The 22,905-nt window shown below is 41.3% G+C and overlaps 2 protein-coding genes across 4 annotated transcripts in view; both read right to left on the bottom strand.

Annotated features, from left to right (window-relative positions):
- Window positions 1–6,638: 6,638 nt before the first annotated feature.
- Window positions 6,639–22,905, bottom strand: part of LOC112431527 (tripartite motif-containing protein 16-like) — a 22,037-nt gene continuing 5,770 nt past the window's right edge. Inside the window, exon 2 of the mRNA XM_076877120.1 lies at window positions 6,639–9,565. Within this exon, the coding sequence (XP_076733235.1) occupies window positions 7,755–9,422 (1,668 nt within the window). The 5' untranslated portion in view covers window positions 9,423–9,565 and the 3' untranslated portion in view covers window positions 6,639–7,754. The remainder of the gene's footprint in view (window positions 9,566–22,905) is intronic.
- On the bottom strand, window positions 12,150–20,333 carry LOC143412384 (uncharacterized). Of its 3 annotated transcripts, none has more exons than XM_076877141.1 (5): window positions 20,100–20,319; window positions 18,800–19,069; window positions 17,960–18,105; window positions 16,416–16,694; window positions 12,150–15,929 (listed from the first exon to the last, which is right to left on the bottom strand). In XM_076877141.1, exons 4-5 carry the CDS (start codon window positions 16,660–16,662, stop codon window positions 15,385–15,387), a joined length of 792 nt encoding a protein of 263 aa, XP_076733256.1. In that variant the 5' UTR covers window positions 16,663–16,694; window positions 17,960–18,105; window positions 18,800–19,069; window positions 20,100–20,319; the 3' UTR covers window positions 12,150–15,384. The 3 variants fall into 3 exon arrangements, with proteins under 3 accessions (XP_076733256.1, XP_076733255.1, XP_076733257.1); XM_076877140.1 differs by having other exon boundaries at window positions 18,808–19,069; window positions 20,100–20,318; XM_076877142.1 differs by lacking the exons at window positions 17,960–18,105; window positions 18,800–19,069 and having other exon boundaries at window positions 20,100–20,333.

Here is a 22,905-nt window from a genome sequence, read left to right as displayed (position 1 = left end):
GAGCCCTGTAACCGGAGATATTGCCAAAGAAGTTAATTGTTTTAAGTAGCTGAGGAATTGAACTCTTTAATTTAGACAGCATTAAAATAATATCATCTGCAAATAATCCAATTTTAGACTCAATATTATTTGTTCTAATGCCAGAGATGTTTTGGTTGTTCCTTATCGCAATAGCCAGTGGTTCTATTGCTAGGACGAAAAGAAGAGGTGAGAGGGGACAGCCTTGACGTGTACCTCTACCTAGATAGAATGGTCTAGATATAATATTGTTGGTTCTAACTGAGGCTATAGGTTCTCTGATGACTCTGCAATAGTCGGCCTCATCACTGATGGGGACGACAAGGAGTACAGAGGACTGACTCAAGACTTTGTGGACTGGTGCCAGCTGAACTACCTCCAGATCAACGCCAGTAAAACCAAGGAGCTGGTGGTAGACTTCCGCAGGCACAAGCATTCTCCACTGCAACCACTGAACATCCAGGGTATGGACATTGAGGCTGTGGACAGCTACAGGTACCTTGGTGTTCATCTGAACAACAGACTGGACTGGACTCATAACTCAGACGCCCTCTACAGGAAAGGGCAGAGCAGGTTGTACCTGCTGCGGAGACTCAGGTCGTTTGGGGTGGAGGGCCCACTCCTGAAGACCTTCTATGACTCTGTGGTGGCTTCTGCTATCTTTTATGGTGTGGTCTGCTGGGGCGGCAGCATCTCTGCTGGGGACAGGAAGAGACTGAACAGGGTGATCCGAAGGGCCAGCTCTGTTCTAGGATGCCCTCTGGACCCAGTGGAGGTGGTGAGTGACAGGAGAACGGCGGCTAAGCTGTCATCCCTGTTGGACAACATCTCCCACCCCATGCAGCAGACTGTGACAGCACTGAGCAGCTCCTTCAGTGGGAGACTGCGGCACCCACGGTGTGGGACGGAGAGATTTCGCAGGTCTTTCCTCCCCACTGCTGTCAGACTCCACAACAAAGACTTTAACTGAACAAACACACACATCCATACATATGCAATAACACTAAGTGCAATAATCTTTTCTGGCATCGTTGTATTTTTACTCAGTTGTATATAGCATTCGTATTCTATTTTTATCTTATTGTATATTTTTATTCTATTTTATTCTACTGTATATAGTATATTATTTTATTCTATTCTGTACAGCTGTGTACTGTATTTATTCTTATTGTATTCTAATTTTTGCGTCATAACTTTTGCACTGTCCACTTCCTGCTGTGACAAAACAAATTTCCCACGTGTGGGACTAATAAAGGTTATCTTATCTTATCTTAATATTTTAACCCAGGTCATGAAGTAATTGCCAAAGCCGAATTGAGATAGTACCTTATAGAGATAATTATGTTCGACCCTATCGAAAGCTTTTTCTGCGTCTAAGGAAAGCAGAGCCATGTCTAGTTGTTCTGAGTTTGTGTAAAGTACATTCAGTACTCTGCGAATCCCATGCTGCGTTTGTCGGCCTTTTACAAACCCATTTTGGTCATTATCAACAAGAAGATGAAGGTACCGTTCAAGTCTGTTTGCCAGTACTTTGCTTATTATCTTGGCATCAGAGTTTATTAGTGAAATTGGTCTATAAGATTCACATTTTGTAGGCGGTTTCCCAGGCTTAGGGAATACCGTTATAAGTGCATTTCGCAAGGAGGGGGGAAGCTCTTTTGAATCATAGCTTTCCACCAGCATGTCGTACAGAGGGAATATTAATTTATCTTTAAATATTTTGAAAAGGTCTAGTGGAATTCCATCTGGGCCGGGAGTTTTTCCCATTTTTAATTTATCGATTGCATTGGAGAGTTCATTCATCGATAACTGAGAGTCTAATTCGCATCGGGCTTCTTCAGAAAGTAAAGGGGTACTTATTGAGTCAAAGAAGGATTCTAGTGATTCTCGAGTCGTATCTCCTGTTGAAGTATATAGTTGTGAATAGTAGTGTTCAAAGAGTTCACTTATTCTATGAGGATCTGTGATATTTTCGTCTGCAGTTCTAATTTCATTTATTGTTTGTTCGTTCAGTAGCGTTTTTATACGCCATGCCAAAAGTTTTCCTGCCTTTTCCCCTTGGTCATAGTAGGTCTGTCTCAGTCTAAATAGTCCGGCTGAGGCTTTCTCAGTAGTTAATTTATCGTATTTTGCTCTTAATCTTAAAAGTTTTTGTTGGTTTTCTTTAGAGTCATTCAGGTTTATCTCAAGTTCCACTTCTTTTATTTGACCTTCGAGGTCCAACATCTCAGTATAGTTTTTATTTGCTTTGTTTTTGGTGTAGCCTATCATCTGTCCACGAATAAAGACCTTAAAAGCTTCCCATCTTACTGAGGCTGTAGTTTCGGATTTGTTGAAGTAGAAATAGTCATCAATATTTTTGCCTACATATTCCAAATATTTTTGATTGTGCAGCCAGTGTGGTCTTAAACGCCAAATAGGGTTACGTCTAAAAGCTGCTGTGACTGAGAAGTTAAGCGTGGTTATTGAGTGGTCAGATATAAGCACACTTTTATATGAGCAGCTGTTAATTCTGGAGATAAGAAAGTTTGAGATAAGAAAATAATCTATGCGACTGCGGCTATTATGACTGGCTGAGTAGCAAGAATATTCTCTCCCTGTTGGATTTTTTAATCTCCATATATCTTTAAGATTCAATTCAAACATAAAGTGTTGTATGACTTGTCTAGATTTTGGATGGGAAGAGTCTAAGCCTGATGATCTATCAAGCCTGGGCTCTAGGGTACAATTAAAGTCCCCCCCAACAATTATCTCACCGTGAAGGTCTGTAATAGAGAGAAATAGATTATTATAAAAGTTGGAGTCGTCAATATTGGGGCCATATACATTAACTAATATTAAATCTTGATTCAGCACGGAGCATTGTAGAATAATGAATCTCCCTGCGGGGTCCAATATGTTTTTTTTAATACACATGGGTACTGATTTATGAATGAGTGTTGCCACTCCTCTAGCATGTGTTGAGAAGTGGCTAAAGAAAACCTGACCTGGCCATCTCCTCCTTATCCGGTCAGTTTCATTCACGAGTAAGTGTGTTTCTTGAATGAAGACTATCTTTGGGTGATATTGTTTTATTCTATCCATTACTCTTTTCAGTTTAATATATTTTCTAAGGCCTCTTACATTCCAGGAAATTAGATCAATATTTGAATAACTACTCATACAGTTTGTACCTTTAGTAATCTGGGTTTGACTACATCTCGTCTCTCCTGTCGAGACTCACAAGTTGTTATTTCAAGAGCACTGCACTTTAAAAACAATCTCTTATAAACCAGAAAACAAAAGAAAACAACAACAAAAAAAAAACAACCCAGAGATCTTCCATCGGTGTAGATCTCAAAACCTTCCCCCCCAAAGTCATAGCGGATTGGTTATGCATCAGATCCGTGTGAAGGAGCTGATAGAGCGTCCTCATGATTGAAGTTACAAACTTAGGTCCGACCGTATTAACTAAAGAAGTGGCCATACAAATGTAACTGAATGAAAAGATTTAGACATAGCATACCTAAGGCCATCTATATCATACCTGTACACCAGCAGCCGTTATATGTCCGGTTTGGAGTTGTTCATCAGAGTTGCATATATTTGATGTAGCGTTTCTGAGTGGGCGTGAAGTTTATCCCTCGTTTTGTTGCCGGACTTTTCGCATGAAATCTTCCACCTCCGCTGGTGTGTGGAAGAGGAGCCTGTTGTCATGGTGGAGAATCCTCATTTTTGCTGGAAAGATCAGTCCGAAGTTTATATGCATTTCACGGAGTTGTTGTTTTACCTGGTTGTATTGTTTCCGTTGTTTCTGGACTTCCGTTGACAGATCAGGAAAAAACATAATGTGATGTCCGTTGTGCGTTATTTTTCCCTTCAGACGTGCCGCTCTCATCACCCTCATCTTGTCTTGATAATTCAAAAATTACATGATGATCACACGGGGTGGGCCATTTGGAGTATTTCGCCCTTGTAGTCTGTGTGCTCGTTCAATGATAGGTGGGGATGGGAGCGCGTCTCGTCCCAAAACATCAATTAAGAAAGTTTGCAAGAATATTGTAATTTCTCCTTGTTCAGTATTCTCAGTCAATCCGACGAGTCTCAGATTAGATCTCCGGCTTCTATTTTCGAGGTCGTCCACCTTTAACTGTAGTTCCTGAATTTTCTTATGAAGGGAAGTCTCTTTACTTACGAGGGAAGAGACGTCGTCTTCAACTTTACTGATGCGAGTTTCTGCGGAGGTGAGCCTCTCCGAAAACACTCCAATCGCCTCTTTTATTTCTTGGTTTGATATTTTAACTTCTTGCAGTTGAGCAGTGAAATGTACTTTCAACGACTGAATTGCGGCCAAAACACTCGCCTCGGTCTGTTGAGCACTAGCACTAGCGCCTTCCATTTTCTCGGTTTCAGGTTCGTTGTTAGGGTCATCGTCTGATCCATCCTTTCCGGCTGTTTTAGGCTTGGACCTATGTTTGGTCGGCATCTTGGTTGTTTAGATCAGAACAGAAGCTTAAGTCGGTGAGGCAGCCGCTAAAAGATTGGATTTTAACCGCTGTTGGGCGTAGGCAAAGGACGTTGAGGTCGGAGCTCGAAGTCTCACTGCCACTCAGGTGGACGCCATAACCAATCTCCCTTAAATAGATCTGACTGATACAAACTGTAGGTTTAATATTAATGTTAACACTTCAGAAAAGCGATTACAGTTTTACCGCTGGTCTGTAAATCTTTCTCAGGTTTCCAGATGTTATGCAGCTGTCTGAGCCGCTCTTCCCCGCTCCAGACGACGATGCCTTCATCCTCGTGTTTCACTACAAGCTGTTCTCCCTCTTGACTGATGCAGAGTTCCTCCTGTTCCTCTTTGATCTGTGGGGGATCTGTGTCCTCCTGGTCCAGATTGAAGTTCCTCTCCTGCTTCCAGACCTGCTGGCCAGCCAGATCTTCCTCCTCCTTACACTTCATGTTGATGTGGGACTTGAGGAACAAAGTAAAAAGAAAAAGATTAGACAGGTAAAGGTGCAGCCTCAGTCAGCAGGGCTGTACACTGTGAGCATGTTGCTCACATATGTGAGAGAGGTTTGTACAAATGTTTCAGAAGCACCATGTGACTCCCTCTCTTTGTTGGAAAGTCTTATTAATTCACTTTATAACTATTACTTTGAAGATAAATTTCTACCATCACAAAAATATTATGACCTCTTTAAAAACAAACAACGGCAACTACATGACTTAAATTCCATGTTTAGATGAAGGTAATGGTCAATGCCTTTTGACAGGGGAAAAACCTCCACACAGAAGAATCTTACTTGGCTGAATCATAAATTATTCACCATGATTAAAACTGCAGATGAGCAATAATCTGCATTTTATTTTAGCCAAAGAGGAATGTTTCTGTTTGTCTGTGATCTGACTTTTTCTGCTGGGTCCAAATTTCATTTTATCCTGTGTAAGTTTGTTTCTCTTCCTGTTAACTAGCAAAGTCAAAATCACCTTGATTCATTTAACTTTAATTCAATTATAAATGTAATCATTTTATTGAACAATTAATTTCATTTCAATGAAAAACAATTACTTAAAAGAAAGAGATTAAGTTGGAGAGAGACATGTGGCCATCTTTTAGTGAGTTAGACCCTGATTAAGGGCTATTTTTAAAAGTAAAGCCCATCTCTCAAAGTCCCTGCCGGCCTGCCTCCACCTCGGGAAATCTGTGGGTGCAGACGGAGGTGAGGAGCACCACAGGCGGCAGAGAACTGTCTGTAGCCCCGGAGTGAGGCGTCGTGAACCGAAGCAGACAGCGAACTGTGGCACAGTGCAGAAAACCGAAGCTTTCCCTCCCTGTTTGGTTTTGATGTGTCTCATGAAAGTCTATTGTTAAAAGTTGACCTTTAAAAAAAACGGACGCACTTGTTTGATTAGCTGCTCTCTGATTTTAGCCTGTTAGCTTACAGACTGAGCTCAGATCGTTCCTGTGTTAGTTCATTGAGAACATCACAGTTTTACATACCTGCTGCGTGACTTCATCTCGGGTCTCCGGCTGATATACAGCAGTCTGAGCCAGTGGCGGATCTCATCATCCTGGACGACTGTTTTTAATGTTTTTAACCACGGAGATTTCTTCTGCATCATCAGTCTCTCATTGTTAAACTCTCCCAGAAACTGAAGACAGTTGTGCCATTTCCGCGCTTCTTCTTCTTCTATTGAGTAGACGGCAGACTACACATGTCCAAGGGTAATACTGTCCTCCTCAGGCCATTAGCATCAAGTCAAAGCCTTAAAGTCTGGTACTTTGCGCATGGTCATTTTTTACGAACAGCAGAATCACAAGACAAAGCGTGCCAATGTTTATACTTTTCACTGTGACTGCCAAATAGATGAAAAAGTAGATGTTAAAAAACAACTTATAGTTTTGTCATTGGGCTGGTAGAAAGCTATGAGTTTCTGTCCCTTTGTCTGACCTTAGAGACTTATTTTAAAAGGAAACATTACAATCCTTTAAAGCAAGTATTTTCACCTCTGTTCCCCCCTCTGTACTTAGCTTTTTTGTTGTCATGTCAGTAATTGTCCAGTTGATGGCTCCCTTGGATCACAAGCCTGTCTCATGAGTCCAAGTGAATATATTCTTAATAAACAGCTTTGAAGAATTTGTGACCAACTTTGTTTAATTCGGAACATCATCATCATGAGTCAAACTCACTCTTGGATCTACAAAATATTTAACAAAAACAAACATCACTGAATCATAAGGTATTTGCTCCAACTCTTAGTCCAGAAACACATGAGTGAACTAGATCAGCTGCTCCTCCAGTTCAGCTGTGGATTTATATCATTATTTATATTTGTAAAGTGGATATGCAGTTTTTCAGTACTAATATAAGCATTTTATATCATTGCTTTATTGACAGATGTTTGGTGTTCAAGGTCAGGCATCAGTTTGAAAAAAACAAACAAACACACTGAGTTGAACTTGAACTTCCTACTGACAAAAACTAAAATTGGTGCAAAAATAACCAGAAACATATAAGAAGCATCCTGGAGGTGCTGCAGACAAGATAGGACCAATAACATGTCAACAGGAAATCCTTTTTACTAATTTGTTTATTTCTTTTTAGATTTTTACTCTCCATTTTAAGCCATGATGTTTGCTGATACTGTGTTCCTACTGTTTGTTCTCATTAATAGTTCTGTTTTTAACATTCTGTGCTGAAGCTGGAGGAAATGTTTCTACAGTGTCAGATGATACAGCTCCAAACTAAATAAGTGACTAACTAACGATGCTTTAATACACTTTACTATAAATTATGATATAGTGCACTTTCTTAAAATTTCTTATTGCTCTGTAATTAATTGTTTTCTTTATAAATGTACAAATGAGAATAAAATCTGTGTGATAAAGGAAGGTCTGTAGACTTCTCTGTTAAGATCAGTGAAGAGAAACAACAACATACAAATACCTAAGAAAAATATTCAGTAAACATTTAGAAGATAGAGAAGTTTATGTTGTCATGTGGAGAAATTTTTCAAATAAAAATATCCATAAGCATTGATAGTCTCCATGGCTGAACAGACACAGGAAAGAGCTCCACCTATAAAACGTAAAAACATCAAGACAACATGTTGAAGATGTCGAGGTACTGCCCATAATGTTTGACTGACATCTGATTTATGTGCAGCACATAAATACCACAATAATGATGGAGAGAAACTAAAAGGGAACTAAAATACAGATTTAAACTTACAACAATATGAAAGACTTCAGTCTATTTCACTTTAATCAACTCAGCAGTGTCTCCATAGTAAATCAACAGTCCAGCATAGAGCGGCTGAGTGAATGTGGTCTGGACTCTGTGGAGGAGAGTCATGGTTTCAGAGACGCTGTAGAAGGACAAAATACCTGCTCTGTGATCCAGGTACACTCCTACTCTGGAGGAACGAGGACCTGAGACAGGAGTTTGGATGTTGTTGTACCAAAATGTAAAACTGTTGTTGTTACAATTTAATGACCAAGATTTGTCATTATATCCAAATACACATTCATCACCTCCTTTTCTGCTGATATTCTTGTATGCGACTGCTACATAAACTCCTTCCCCTCTCCACTCCACCTCCCAGTAACAACGTCCAGTCAGACTCTCTCTACTCAGGACCTGAAACCTGTTAGTGAATCTGTCTGGATGATCAGAATAAGACTGTTGTTGATTCATAAATGTTGCTTTTCTGTTCCCCTCTGATAATAACAGCAATATGTGTGCTGTGTTTGGATCCAGTGTGATTTCACATGAATATTTTAAGAATCCAGCTCTGGTCTTTGGCTCTGGTTGTGACAGTAAAACATCCACTTCAGTGACTGTCAGTGAGATGTTTGTCCATTCCTCTCTCAGAATGTCCTGTAGTTTATCTCTGACCTCTGACACAGCTGCTGTCACATCCTCAAAGTAGCTCAGAGGACGGATATTGATGCTGGATGAGTCTGTAGACTCACTGAGTGCTGACAGTGAGGGGTAGTTGTGTAGAAACTGGATGTGATCCTCTGTGTGTGAGAGCTGCTTCAGCTCAGCATCTTTCCTCTTCAGCTCAGTGATCTCCTGCTCCAGCTTCTCCTGAAGCTCTTTGACTCGACTCACTTCAGTTTCCTGCTGGGATCTGATCTGCTGCTTCACATCAGAGCTTCTTTTCTGGATGAGATGGATCAGCTCAGTGAAGATCTTCTCACTGTGCTCCACTGTTTGATCAGCAGACTGATTGATGGCCTCCACCTCCTGTTGAAGCAGCTTCACATCTTTCTCTCTGTCCTGGATTCTCTGCTGGATGTTTTGTCGACTCACCTCCAGCTCTCTCTGCCTCTCAGTCCTTTCTGCTGCAGCTGAGACTGTGTCGTGGCCTTTATGTTCATCCACAGAGCAGAGATAACAGATACTCTGCTGATCAGTACGGCAGAACATCTTCATCACCTCATCATGACGAGAGCAGATCTTCTCCTGGAGCTTCTTGGAGGGCTCCACCAGCTTGTGTTTCTTGAATGTAGGTGAATCATAATGAGGCTGAAGGTGTTTCTCACAGTAAGATGCCAGACAGACTAAACAGGACTTGAAGGCTTTCATTTTTCTTCCAGTGCAGACATCACAGGCCACATCTTCAGGTCCAGCATAGCAGTGATCAGCAGGAGCAGCTTGGAGTCCAGTCTTCTTCAGCTCCTCCACTAAAACTGCTAACATGGTGTTTTTCACCAGGACAGGCCTCGCTGTGAAAGTCTGTCTGCACTGAGGGCAGCTGTAGATTTTCTTCTTTTCCTCTTCATCCCAGAAGCTTTCAATACACTTCATGCAGTAGCTGTGTCCACAGGGAAGAGTCACCGGATTCTTCAGTAGATCCAAACAGATCGAACAAGAGAAGGTTTCTCGGTCCAGCTGAACACTTTTCTGCGCCATTTCACCCAACAGTGTCAGTGACTGTGTGAGTTTCACTTCCTCAGAACTGAAACTGCTCTGATCTAAACAACATAGGTTTCTGTAGCGAATGGGATCTGTCAGCTCTTATACGTCACCACATGTTGGTTGCACCCATCTTCAAACTGCAGATCAGAAGGGGAGGGAACAAGGGAACATGTGGACAGAGAGGAGGTGCTGAGTTAGAGAGCAGGAAGAGGGAGGGTTATCAGACACTAATTCAATCCTGGAACATGTGAGCCTGTGAGTTTTTCATTTAAAAATAGCACTGCTCAGCCTTTAAAGTTGTTAAATAAACTTAACATTTAAAAGACAATCTTTTTATGTAAATTAGTTTAAATTATCATTTTAGTCATTACAGGATATCAAATACTGCAGCTGAACTAAGAAATTGTTGTAGAAAAAAGCAATAAAAGGTCGTTCCCCCTCTGTCCCCTCCTGGTCACCTGTGCCTCAATTTTATGAGATGAGATGGATCAGCTCAGTGAAGATCTTCTCACTGTGCTCACTGTTTTATCAGCAGACTGATTTTATTCCACAACCTAGACATCCACATTACTCACACTCTCATAACACATACATATAGGGCCTTGGGATCGGGCATGTTATACGGTGTCCAGAGGACAGTCTTTGTATTCAACCTCACCTCTGGCGCCGGTGCCCACCTCTCAGTTTTAAATGCATGTAGACATTGAGGGTTCTCAGGAGGGGCCGTGCTGTACAGTACATGTACAGTGTCCATTTGTGTCTGTATCCAGGTTGGATGAGCGCCGAGTATTTGTATATGTGTGCATGAGGGTGGGAATGCATGTTTAGGTCTGTGTGCGCCTATTCGTCTGTGTCTATATGTCAGCTCGGGTCTTACACTCCACCCCCTTGGAACATCTCAGGCCCTCCAAGGTATGGAGGCTTATTTCCCCTCACCACACTCCCTGCTGGTGGCTGATGCCCTCAGACATCGGTGCGTTCTTGGTGTCCAGGGCTGGACGCTCAGGTCTGTACCAGCTCACTCCCCGGTACGGCTGCTTGGTGGGGCCTGGTGCCTGTGGCTCGGTCGGGCCCCTTGCGGGGGCTCGATTCACTCTGGCACAGCTGACTGCCGGCAGAGCCCGCGTGTACGTCACTGCAGCCCCCTCTGGCTTCTGCTCTGTGGCTGTTGGGTGACCCCTCATCTGGGGTTCTCCTCAGCTCTTCCCAGGAAGGTGGCATGGTTGCCCCTCCGGTGGTCCTCTTTGGGCGCTCGCACTCTGGGGGCCTCTGGATGTCTGGGGCCTGGATCTCCTCCATGCCTGCTTCATGCCCTGGGGGACGGGGCTGTGGCTCCCCACACCTTCTAGCAGATCGTTACATGGAGAAGCCTTTTGAATAGACGAGCACTCATCCACACAGGTGTTCACACACACAAGCTACACCTTTCTTGGCTGCTACCTCAAACCACATTGTGCGATGTCAATCTTGCGTGCTGCACAATCACATTCAGTATTTAATATTTACTGTTATTTACACTTAGCTAGATTATTGCAATGGTGTTGTGTTATTATGTTGCTCTCTTTTTTGCTTGTTTTCTCTTATTTTCTTCTCTCAACAGGTGACCTGGGAGATATTTTTTAAGTGCCCTTTCTCACTGTCCCTCTTCCCCTTTTCTTCCTTCCTTCCTTCCTTTCTTTCTTTCTTTCCCCCAGTCATGTCTGTCCTATCTGTAACAGCTGAAAATAAATTAAAATAAATAAATAATAACAAAGGTTGATCAAATAGACCAATATGGCAAGGCCGTGATGGTCCATTTGGTAAATTAAGTTAGTTGGGCATCTTTTTTGGCCTTCAGACAATAATTCTGATGGCTAAAAAACAAGAAAGAAAGAAAGAAAGAAAGAAAAAAAAGTAATAAAAATGTCTCTAAAACATATTTTAAGATGAATCTTTTTATGACTGAGTAAAAAAAAATGCTAAAATTCGAGTGCAGTGTTGAGTAAAATGGTTTTATTAAAATTTAATTGACCCTTTGAAATTATTTGTTGGAAGTCTTAAATCCCACTGAACAGGGGAAGAGAAAGAGACAGAGACACAAAGATAGCAACACAGAGGTAAATAAACATGGAGACAAGACACTGAGAATAAGACAGAAGGGGAAATGCCCAAAGTCTCATATCTCTGACAAGTTAAGTCACTTTTATTCATAAAAAAACCCAGAACTTAAATATAATTATAAACCACACATAAACATAATCATAGAACAATTAAAAGTAAAACATACCAAAAACACATCAAATGGAGAGTGAAGCAAATATTATTAATAACAACAAATGCACATATTAATAATATAAACCAAAATCCTTCAATAAAAAGGCTACAAACAGAAACAACAATTTGAAACAGCAATAAGAAAACAGTGAAAGTGACTACAGATATAGACCTTCCTAGGGAGGCCTGAAGTGCAAACATACCCTCTACACTCCCTTCATAAAACAGGGGACCATGATTACCACCATAGTTGGCCGGTCTGAAGGCACTGACCTCAACTTCCATACAATGTTTGAGCAGGACAACCAGGACAGACCCACAACATACAGAGCCTTAAGTGACCGCAGGCAAATCTCATCCACCCCACCACCACAGTGATGGGCAAGTCTCCCTGCCCACTGTACAAAATGTGCTTCACAGACGTTGTTTCATGTTGTAAAGATTGTGCCTTAAAAAAATAGCCACAAGAAGTTTTAAAGAAATCTTTATTTCACTTTTAAGACACATAACCAACACCAACATACGAATCAACAGGATGAGCACATGCTGAAATTCAGTCTTCATGAAAATCAAGATTAAATCACAAAATGTTTGGTCTCATGTGTGTTTCTTTCCAGCTTTGACTCTGTGGAGTAAAACCTCTCCACTAAACAAAAAAATAAAACATCTCAGCAACTTTTTTGTCACCTCCACAGCTCAACACGATACAAATATCACATCAAATGAATGTAAATACGTGTTTCATCTTCATTACAGGTTTTAATGGAATATGCAACAAACAGAATTAGGGCTGTGACATATCATATGATCTGCAATAATACTGGTATAAATGTTTACAAAAAAGTGTGTTTAGAGGAACATCATGTGTTTGCATTCACCCCAATGAGTCAACCCCAGTCATGTCTCACAGCCAGAGCCATATGTCGGGCTCCAGTCACAGTTTGGTAGCTGAATGTTCGCAAAATATGCAAGAAAACTTTTCCCACTGAAAGTGAAAAAAGCAAACCTGTTACAACACTTTAAGCAAAAACACACTTGAGTACAACCGGGCTGTGAAGGCACGTGAGCAGGAGATACTAGCAGCAGTGATGTGCGACCCAAAGGTAAACAAATGATTCAACCATGCATCACTGGAGCACTCGCGAGTTACATTTCATATAACAGCAAGAGCAGTCAGTGGATGGAAATTACTGATGTGCTACACGGTGGAAAAGCAGGAGGTTAAAAAGCTCGACCCAAGATGAAACAAACCAGGTAGAATTTCTTTTCCTTATATGCAGAGGTGGAAAGAGTACTAAAATATTTTACTCAAGTAAAAGTACTATTACTTTGCTGAAATTTTACTCAAGTACAAGTAAAATTACCTGTCTAAAAATGTACTCAAGTAAAAGTAAAAAGTAGCTCATTTAAAATGTACTCAGAGTAAAAGTTACATAGTTACTTTTCTGTCAGCAGGAGGACAGCCGCTTCTGAGTAGTGCAAAAAAGGACAGTGGGATATAAATCTCAAAGTAGTTCTTTTTTAGTGAAAAGAAAAACTTTACAAATTAAAGTGCAGTGGCAGTTAAACTGCAAGTCTATACATGAAAATGGATAATGGTCACCAAACCAATCAACCAAACCAAACCGTCAGGTATCACAGTGTTTTCAATACAAAACCATATCATTCTTTCACATGAGAATGTGTTCTAAACTGTCAAATAAGAGAACAAGTACTGAACTGAACGGCAGCTGCTTTAAAAATGTTTTTGAATTTTTTAAACTTGGCCCTGCCCTACTGTACCTCTAGATTAAAGTTCCTTTGTATCCATCCTAGAGTGTTACTCTCTGAACTTCCTGTTAATTTTGAGGAGCAGTTGATTTTCAGAGTTAGTAGAGTTCATCCTTGCTCACTTTGCAGTGAACAGTAGTCCAGCACAGCTAAAGAGACGCTCGAAGGCAGCTGAGGCAGGCAGGCCAGTGTTAAGTTTGAGAGAAAGTTTTTTGATGTCCCTAATAAGACATCAATGCATTACATAGCTACCGCTGGTAAATTATACCAATATACCTCGTGGGGTTTTTTTTATTGGACAGTAACAGGCTAGTTAACGGGAGGTTGCAAGTGCTAATTAACAAGTAACAGAAGTCAGCTGTCTTTGACTAATCTAAGGTAAGTGAGCGCTCTGTTATTCTTTTGCCTGCAGTGTGAACATATGTGGGTTAAGTAAGAAAGTAGCCGCTTCTGTCTTTAATTTAACTATTTTTTTAAATAAATTCTTATTATTAACAAACAGGAAAAACGTAGGTAAACACATTTTCTTTTGGCAATTTACCAACCCAGTAAAAAAAATGTAAGTTGCGTGGACAACAACGTGCCCGATTACAGCAAGTTGCTAGTACCAACCAACGTTATCTGTGTTCTTCACAGATGTCTTAACTTAATGTGATTAATTTGAACACAGCCTTTTTGCTACCATAACGGTACGAGTTGTATTTAACTTACCTCCACATGCTTGCGCAGGTTTGATGTGGAATTTTTAAAAGCTGCTAACTCGGTCTCTCTGGGCAAACACAGCTTACACTGCATAATAAAGCTGTTGCCTTTCTTGCACTTGAAGCCGAAATGGTCCCTTAAATACGGCCAGGGGTTCACATCCGTTTCTTCGAGTTCAGGGTCAGCAGAATTCGACGGGGCTTCTTTTTTCACTGGATCCATAACACCGATGTCAGACTCCATCTTTAACGTGACCTTAGCGCCAGTTTGTTCTACTACCCATCATTCCCTGCAGTATTTCCGAAGTGCAATGGTTTTTTTAATTTACTCAGTAACGGGTGTGATTGAAAACGTAGCGAACTACAATACTTTTTAAAAAATATACTTAAGTAAAAGTAAAATTACAGACTTGAAAAATGACTTTAAAAAGTACAAATACACAAAAAAACTACTCAATTACAGTAACGCAAGTAAATGTAATTCGTTACTTTCCACCTCTGCTTATATGACAGAATTGTGCAGGCTCCGCATTACAAGGTTATTTTGGATATTAAGCTAGAGTGTAAGCACTTGTAATACACTTTTCTTAAAACTTCCAGGAAAAACACCCCTGAGGATACTTATGTGCTCATATTTCATGTATGCCGTGTCACTAACATTGCACTATAATGTTGTTCATAGAGTATTTAAAGGTAGAATGGGAGGCAGAGCCTTCAGCTTTTAAGATTAGACTTAAAACTTTCCTTGTTGCAGATGGGGGTCCCTCCCTGAGCCTGGTTCTGCTGGAGGTTTCTTCCTGTTAAAAAGGAGTTTTTCCTTCCCACTGTCGCCAAAACGCTTGCTAATAGGGGGTCATATGACTGTTTGGGTTTTCTCTGTTTTCATTGTATTATTGTTGGGTCTTTACCTTACAATATCAAGCACCTTGAGGTGGCCACATTTTCACACTTTGAATTAGCTAAGCTGTCATCAGTGACAGCAGCTCACTGGAAGAGAAAGATGGAAAATCCATCATTTACTTACACATATAAATGCTGCTGCCTGCCGAGCTGATAAAATGTACATTATTTTTTTTAAATGTAAGTTTCTTGAAATATTATTTTGAGGCTATATCTCCCACCCCTACATACAATAAACAATACAGAGAGTTTTTTAATGAAGGAGGTCATCTGATCTGCTCTGATCTGGCTTCTCAGTGGACTGCTTCATCTGACAGTTCTCCCACTTTTAACTAGTGTGAATCCTCATGTGTCTTTGTAACTGTATCCTCTGAATGAAGCTTTTCACCTGTGTGGATTCTCATGTGAGTTTTCAAGTTTATCATCAGGCTGAATCTTTTTCCGCAGGTGCTGCAAGAATGTGGCTTCTCACCTGTGTGAACCCTCATATGTCTCGTTAGTTTGGATCTGTACTCAAAGGTTTTTCCACAAATCTCACATTTCACAAACTTTTTACTTGTGTCAGTTTTACGCTGACTCTCTGACACAGGAAAGTTGTCTTGCTGATCTCTGCTCTCTGGTTCAGGAGAGCTGGAAGAAAGGAGACGTTCACTGTCCAGCTCTGGCTCACTTTCCTCATAAGTAGGAGCCACCATGAAGATAATAATGCCTTCAGTCTCCTGCTTCACTACAAGCTGATCTACGTCCTGACTGGTGCAAGGTTCCTCCTCTTCCTCTTTTATGTGTGGAAGCTCCGGATCCTCCTGGTCGAGGCTGAAGTTTCTCTCCTGGTCCCCAAAAACCAGTTCCTCCTCACATTCATGCTGTTGTGGGAAAGCTGAGGTGACAAATGGACAAAATTACTTGTCTTAGATAAATATAGAAGTATAACAAGAATGACTACTCGGCAGTGGTGTCTACAGCTGTCCATTTCCAACTCTACAACAGAGTTTAATCAAAATATCATCAGAAATATCATCATATCATTTACCCAGACCTGGAAACTGTTAAAATAAGATTTCATGCACTCACTTCTAACACGTTAGTAAATTTCTATGCACCAATCACAGTTTGTCCACCAATTACTGTTGGAAAGATGTTTATGTAAATGATAAGACAAACATCAGACAGAAGGGGAAATTTAAAAGTAGGATTAAAATATGGGGATAAAAAGCAGCGAAGCTCTCAGAAAACCTCGACTAACAATCAGCTGAGTTTATTTAAACACTGGCCTTGAAGAACTCTGATGTGTTTCCAAAATATCTTTATTGAATGAATTAAAGTCATATTAATTTTTAGGTAAGACCATTACGGTTTTACATACCCCTGCTGTGTAAGTTCATTTCAGGTTTCCAGATGTTATCCAGCTGTCTGAGCTGCTCTTCTTCAGTCCAGATGAGGCCTTCATCCTCCTGTTTGAGTACAATCTTTTCTACGTCATCACTAATGCAGAGTTCCTCCTCTTCCTCTTTGATCTGTGGAGGATCTGGGCCCTCCTGGTCCAGACTGGAGTTCCTCTCCTGGTTGGAGACCTGCTGGTCATACAGGCCCTCCTCTTCCTCACACTTCATGTTAGGGGGAGATCTTGAGGAACAAAGGGTCACTGAGGAAAAAGGTTAATAATGTGATGACAGGAAAACACATCTGAGCAAATATAGTCCACTCTGAGCATGTCCTCATATGTGAGTGAAATTTAAACTGTACAAACGTGAACAATGAAAGTGTAAGTTACTCTCGAGCTCTGATACTCTTATTAGGAAAGTTCAGAGTACAAATCATTCAGGTAGCTGCTGCCAGCTTCACGCTGCAAGTAAATGTTTGTCATTGTTGTAGATTAAACTGAAAATCTCACAGTGCCATAGCAGATAAGTACCAGTCAGGTTTCACAGCCAGTCATTGCACAGAATCAACCCAACTAAAGTCATCAGTGATCTGAAGATTATTAGGGACTCAGAGTTTCAGTCTTAGTTCTATTTGATCTCATTGCTGCCTTTGATACTGTTGATCATGACATTTTAAATCAAAGGTTTCATCATTTAGTTGGTTTAACCGGACAGTTCTCAATTGGCTCTCGACCTTTGACCCAGTTAAACCTCTCAGGTCATCAGGTTCAGATCTGTTAACTGTTCCCAAAATCAGATGTAAGTGTGCTAAGAGTGTGTTCAGTTACTGTGCTCCTGTTCTTTGGAGCATGCAGCCATAGTTTGCCTGCTGTGGCTGCATTCAAAACTAACAACTATGTTTCCATGCTTTGTGAATAACACTGACATCTGTGAGATTTGAGCTGATTTAGTTCGAGTTAAGACTGTTTATTAGAACATTACAAAGTTATTTTAAAAACTTCATCATTTTCTTGAACCCAAATATAATTCAGTTGAAAAATATACATTTTAAAATGAGGTGAGGATGGTGGGGGAGGCACGATGGTCTTGTAGGGTTAGACCCTGATTAAGGGGTATTTTTGAAAGTAAAGCCCATCTCTCAAAGTCCCTGCCGGCCTGCCTCCACCTCGGGAAGTCTGTGGGTGCAGACGGAGGTGAGGAGCACCACAGGCGGCAGAGGACTGTCTGTAGCCCCGGAGTGAGGCGTCGTGAACCGAAGCAGACAGCGAACTGTGGCACAGTGCAGAAAACAGAAGCTTTCCCTCCCTGCCTCCTTTATCTTAATCTTCTAAATAAATCTTCTATAAAGGCACTTTCTCTCGGTCTCAAGGTTTGTTTAATGCTAAAAGTTCACCGTAAAAAAGAGACGCACTTGTGTGATTAGCCGCTCCCTGATTTCAGTATGTTAGCCTACAAGCTGAGCTCTGATCAGGTCCTACATGAGTTGTATTCTTGTGTTAGTCCACTGAGACCATCGCAGTTTTACCTGTTATGCGTAACTTTATCTCGGGTTTCCGGCTGATATCCAGCAGTCTCTGCTGAAGGTTGATCTCATACTGGACGATCAGACGTTCTGTTAACCTCAGAGCAGATTTCTTCTGCAGCAGTCAGCCGGTCTCTCCACTATTGCTTCTAAACGAACAATAAAAAAAATGTAATTATAGAAAAACACTTCTGAGAAGATAAAGTTTTAGTTAAAGTCTGTAATGAGGGCATGTTGCTCACATTTGCAGGTGAAATTAAAAGTGTGTAAAAATGAAGTTATTTGTGCACTCTGATGCAAATGAGAACTTGAGTTCTGACATTTTTCAGCAACATTAAGAGTAAAAAAAACCTTTCAAACAAAAAAGAACTCACTTATTACTGACTGACTGATGATCTATTTTGGAGTTGATCTCGAAACTGATCTACATCTTGATATTTTTCAAAATAATCTTCACTATTGGGGGTGGCTGTAGCTCAGGCGGTAGAGCAGATCATCTACTGATCGGTTCGATTCCCGGCTTCACCTAGTCTGCATTTCAAATATCCTTGGGCAAGATACTAACTCCAAGTTGCCTCAAGTTGCTCTTTGATCTGTGGAATGTGTGTCTGAATGTTGGTAGAAAGCACTAAGAAAAATGTGCTTGTGCGAATGGGAGTGAGTGGGTGAATGCACAAGTTTTGTAAAGCGCTTTGAGTGCTCAAGATTGAGTAGAAAAGCGCTATATAAGAACCAGTCCATTTAAAACTCCCTGTCATGTTTTCACGAATACACATTAAATAGATCTGACTGATACAAACTGTAGGTTTAATATTAATGTTAACACTTCAGAAAAGCGATTACAGTTTTACCGCTGGTCTGTAAATCTTTCTCAGGTTTCCAGATGTTATGCAGCTGTCTGAGCCGCTCTTCCCCGCTCCAGACGACGATGCCTTCATCCTCGTGTTTCACTACAAGCTGTTCTCCCTCTTGACTGATGCAGAGTTCCTCCTGTTCCTCTTTGATCTGTGGGGGATCTGTGTCCTCCTGGTCCAGATTGAAGTTCCTCTCCTGCTTCCAGACCTGCTGGCCAGCCAGATCTTCCTCCTCCTTACACTTCATGTTGATGTGGGACTTGAGGAACAAAGTAAAAAGAAAAAGATTAGACAGGTAAAGGTGCAGCCTCAGTCAGCAGGGCTGTACACTGTGAGCATGTTGCTCACATATGTGAGAGAGGTTTGTACAAATGTTTCAGAAGCACCATGTGACTCCCTCTCTTTGTTGGAAAGTCTTATTAATTCACTTTATAACTATTACTTTGAAGATAAATTTCTACCATCACAAAAATATTATGACCTCTTTAAAAACAAACAACGGCAACTACATGACTTAAATTCCATGTTTAGATGAAGGTAATGGTCAATGCCTTTTGACAGGGGAAAAACCTCCACACAGAAGAATCTTACTTGGCTGAATCATAAATTATTCACCATGATTAAAACTGCAGATGAGCAATAATCTGCATTTTATTTTAGCCAAAGAGGAATGTTTCTGTTTGTCTGTGATCTGACTTTTTCTGCTGGCTCCAAATTTCATTTTATCCTGTGTAAGTTTGTTTCTCTTCCTGTTAACTAGCAAAGTCAAAATCACCTTGATTCATTTAACTTTAATTCAATTATAAATGTAATCATTTTATTGAACAATTAATTTCATTTCAATGAAAAACAATTACTTAAAAGAAAGAGATTAAGTTGGAGAGAGACATGTGGCCATCTTTTAGTGAGTTAGACCCTGATTAAGGGCTATTTTTAAAAGTAAAGCCCATCTCTCAAAGTCCCTGCCGGCCTGCCTCCACCTCGGGAAGTCTGTGGGTGCAGACGGAGGTGAGGAGCACCACAGGCGGCAGAGAACTGTCTGTAGCCCCGGAGTGAGGCGTCGTGAACCGAAGCAGACAGCGAACTGTGGCACAGTGCAGAAAACCGAAGCTTTCCCTCCCTGTTTGGTTTTGATGTGTCTCATGAAAGTCTATTGTTAAAAGTTTACCTTTAAAAAAAACGGACGCACTTGTTTGATTAGCTGCTCTCTGATTTTAGCCTGTTAGCTTACAGACTGAGCTCAGATCGTTCCTGTGTTAGTTCATTGAGAACATCACAGTTTTACATACCTGCTGCGTGACTTCATCTCGGGTCTCCGGCTGATATACAGCAGTCTGAGCCAGTGGCGGATCTCATCATCCTGGACGACTGTTTTTAATGTTTTTAACCACGGAGATTTCTTCTGCATCATCAGTCTCTCATTGTTAAACTCTCCCAGAAACTGAAGACAGTTGTGCCATTTCCGCGCTTCTTGTTCTTCTATTGAGTAGACGGCAGACTACACATGTCCAAGGGTAATACTGTCCTCCTCAGGCCATTGGTGTCATGATATGAGTGAACAGTTGTTGTTTAAGGTGCAGTTCATGTGGAAGCCACCGGAGGGTGGTGTGGAGATAATAAAAAAGTGATGGCTAAAACCTAAGACGGTGTCATGTCTGCTCCCTGAAGTAATATCGTAACATGGTGTCAGAAGTGAACTGATAAGGCTATAGAAGAGTGTCGCACACATGGAAGGGCTTAAGCCGCCAGCTGGACTTGATTTGCTGCAAGGGAACCTCTCGGAAAATTGGAGACGGTTTCGGCAACGGTTCGAGCTGTATCTCGCGGCTACAGGAGGTGCTAGCAAGCCACCCAAGGTACAGTCTTCACTATTTCTTCACGTTGCTGGAGAGGAAGCGGTTGAAGTGTATAATACCTTCACGTTTGCGGAAAATGGTGATGAGCATACGCTGACGAAAATAATGGAGAAATTTGAGGAATACTGTAGCCCAAAGAAGAACATAACCTATGAAAGGTACAAGTTTTTCACGTGTGTGCAAGGGGATATGCCAATTAGCCAGTACATCACGGAGCTAAAGCTAAGGGCCAAGTCATGTGAATTTGGACAACTGCAAGAATCCCTCATCAGAGATCGGGTAGTGTGTGGAATTACATCGGATGCAATGAGAGAAAGGCTGTTAAGAGAAGATGATATTACTCTCGAAAAAGTAGTTCAGCTTTGCATTGCAGCTGAGACCACAAAAGCTCAAATCAAGCAAATGCATGAGGAGGATCAAAATGCTCAAGTCTCTGCACATGAAAGTAAAGACGTAGATGCAGTGAGACATAAGCAGACATGCAAAAAAGACAGACAAAGTAAGATGAAACTGAACGACAAAGACCAAGCAAGCACGTTTAATTGCAAACGATGTGGAACTAAGCATGCATTACGCCAATGCCCTGCTTATGGCAAACTGTGCAAGAACTGCGGGAAAATGAATCACTTTGCCAGAATGTGTAGATCGAGAAAAGTGCACACTGTCGCCGATGAAGCTACGGATCAGCAGGCAAGTCTGTTCATTGGAGCTGTAAATGCAAAAACACAGACACGAACAGATGAATGGACTGTAGAAATAAAAGTTGGCCACAAACCTGTGAAATTCAAACTTGATACTGGTGCACAAGCCAATGTGGTTCCCTACAGTCTACTACGAAGAATAGGAAATAAGCAAATGCTTAGACCCACAAATGTCAGGTTGTCAACATACACCGGAGACAAAATAGCAGTTAAAGGAAAGTGCACTTGGGCAGTGAAATACAAAAAGAAAAGTTTTGCTTTGGAGTTCATTGTCGTAAAATCAGAAACCAAGCCAATTCTGGGAATTCAAACATGTGAAGAAATGGGACTCATCAAGAGAGTGATGGCACTGAATAAAAGTGATGAAATGGACATCTTCAAAGAATTTGCTGATGTGTTTGAGGGGATAGGTTGCCTTGAGGGAGAACACACCATTCAAATTAATGATAGTGTGGCACCAAAAGTTCATCCACCGAGAAAAATCCCCGTCACTTTGAGAGAAAAACTCAAAGTAGAACTGGACAGAATGGAAAAAATGGAGGTGATTACAAAAATTGAAGAGCCTACCCAGTGGGTAAATCCAATCGTCGTTGTGGAAAAGGCTACTGGACGACTGAGAGTCTGCCTAGATCCACGTGATCTCAATACAGCAGTCATGAGAGAGCACTACCAGTTGCCAACAGTTGAAGAGATAACGAGCCGACTGGCAAAGGCCAAATACTTCACAGTGCTGGACGCAAGCTCAGGATTTTGGCAACTTAAATTGGATGAAGCCAGCTCTCGTCTCTGTACATTCAACACACCTTTTGGTCGTTACAGATTCCTTCGCCTGCCTTTTGGAATTAATTCAGCTCCAGAAGTATTCCACAGGACGGTGAGGCAGCTGTTTGAGGGGATTGATGGCGTCGAGACATACATAGACGACCTTTTGATCTGGGGAGAGACTAAAGTACAGCATGACGACAGACTGAGGCAAGTGCTGGAGAGAGCAAGAGCAAAAAATTTTAAGCTGAACAAAGACAAATGCAAGGTAGGCCTGGAGGAAATTAAATACCTTGGCCACATCTTCTCGGCAGATGGTTTGAAACCAGATCAGAGCAAGATAGAGGCAGTAAAGAAAATGCCTACACCAGAGTGCAAAAAAGATGTGGAGCGATTTCTGGGTATGGTGACATACCTAGCAAAGTTCATTCCAAACATGTCACAACACACAGCGCCATTACGCGGCCTTACCAGAGATGATGCTGCATGGCAGTGGGAAGGTGAGCATCAGCACGCATTCAACAAATTGAAAACAATTCTTACTGAAGCTCCTGTGCTCAGATACTATGATGTACAGCTTCCAGTAACACTATCTGTCGATGCTTCTAAAAGTGGACTCGGTGCTGTCTTACTACAAGATGGCAAGCCAGTTGCTTATGCATCACGCTCATTAACAGAGACTGAACAGCGTTATGCACAAATAGAAAAGGAGATGTTGGCAATTGTGTTTGGTGCAGAGCGTTTCCATCAGTATGTGTATGGCAGAGAAGTGAACG

Source organism: Maylandia zebra, linkage group LG18, assembly GCF_041146795.1.
Source record: "Maylandia zebra isolate NMK-2024a linkage group LG18, Mzebra_GT3a, whole genome shotgun sequence".
NCBI lineage: Eukaryota > Metazoa > Chordata > Actinopteri > Cichliformes > Cichlidae > Maylandia > Maylandia zebra.
This window is presented reverse-complemented; position numbering and strand designations above follow the sequence as displayed.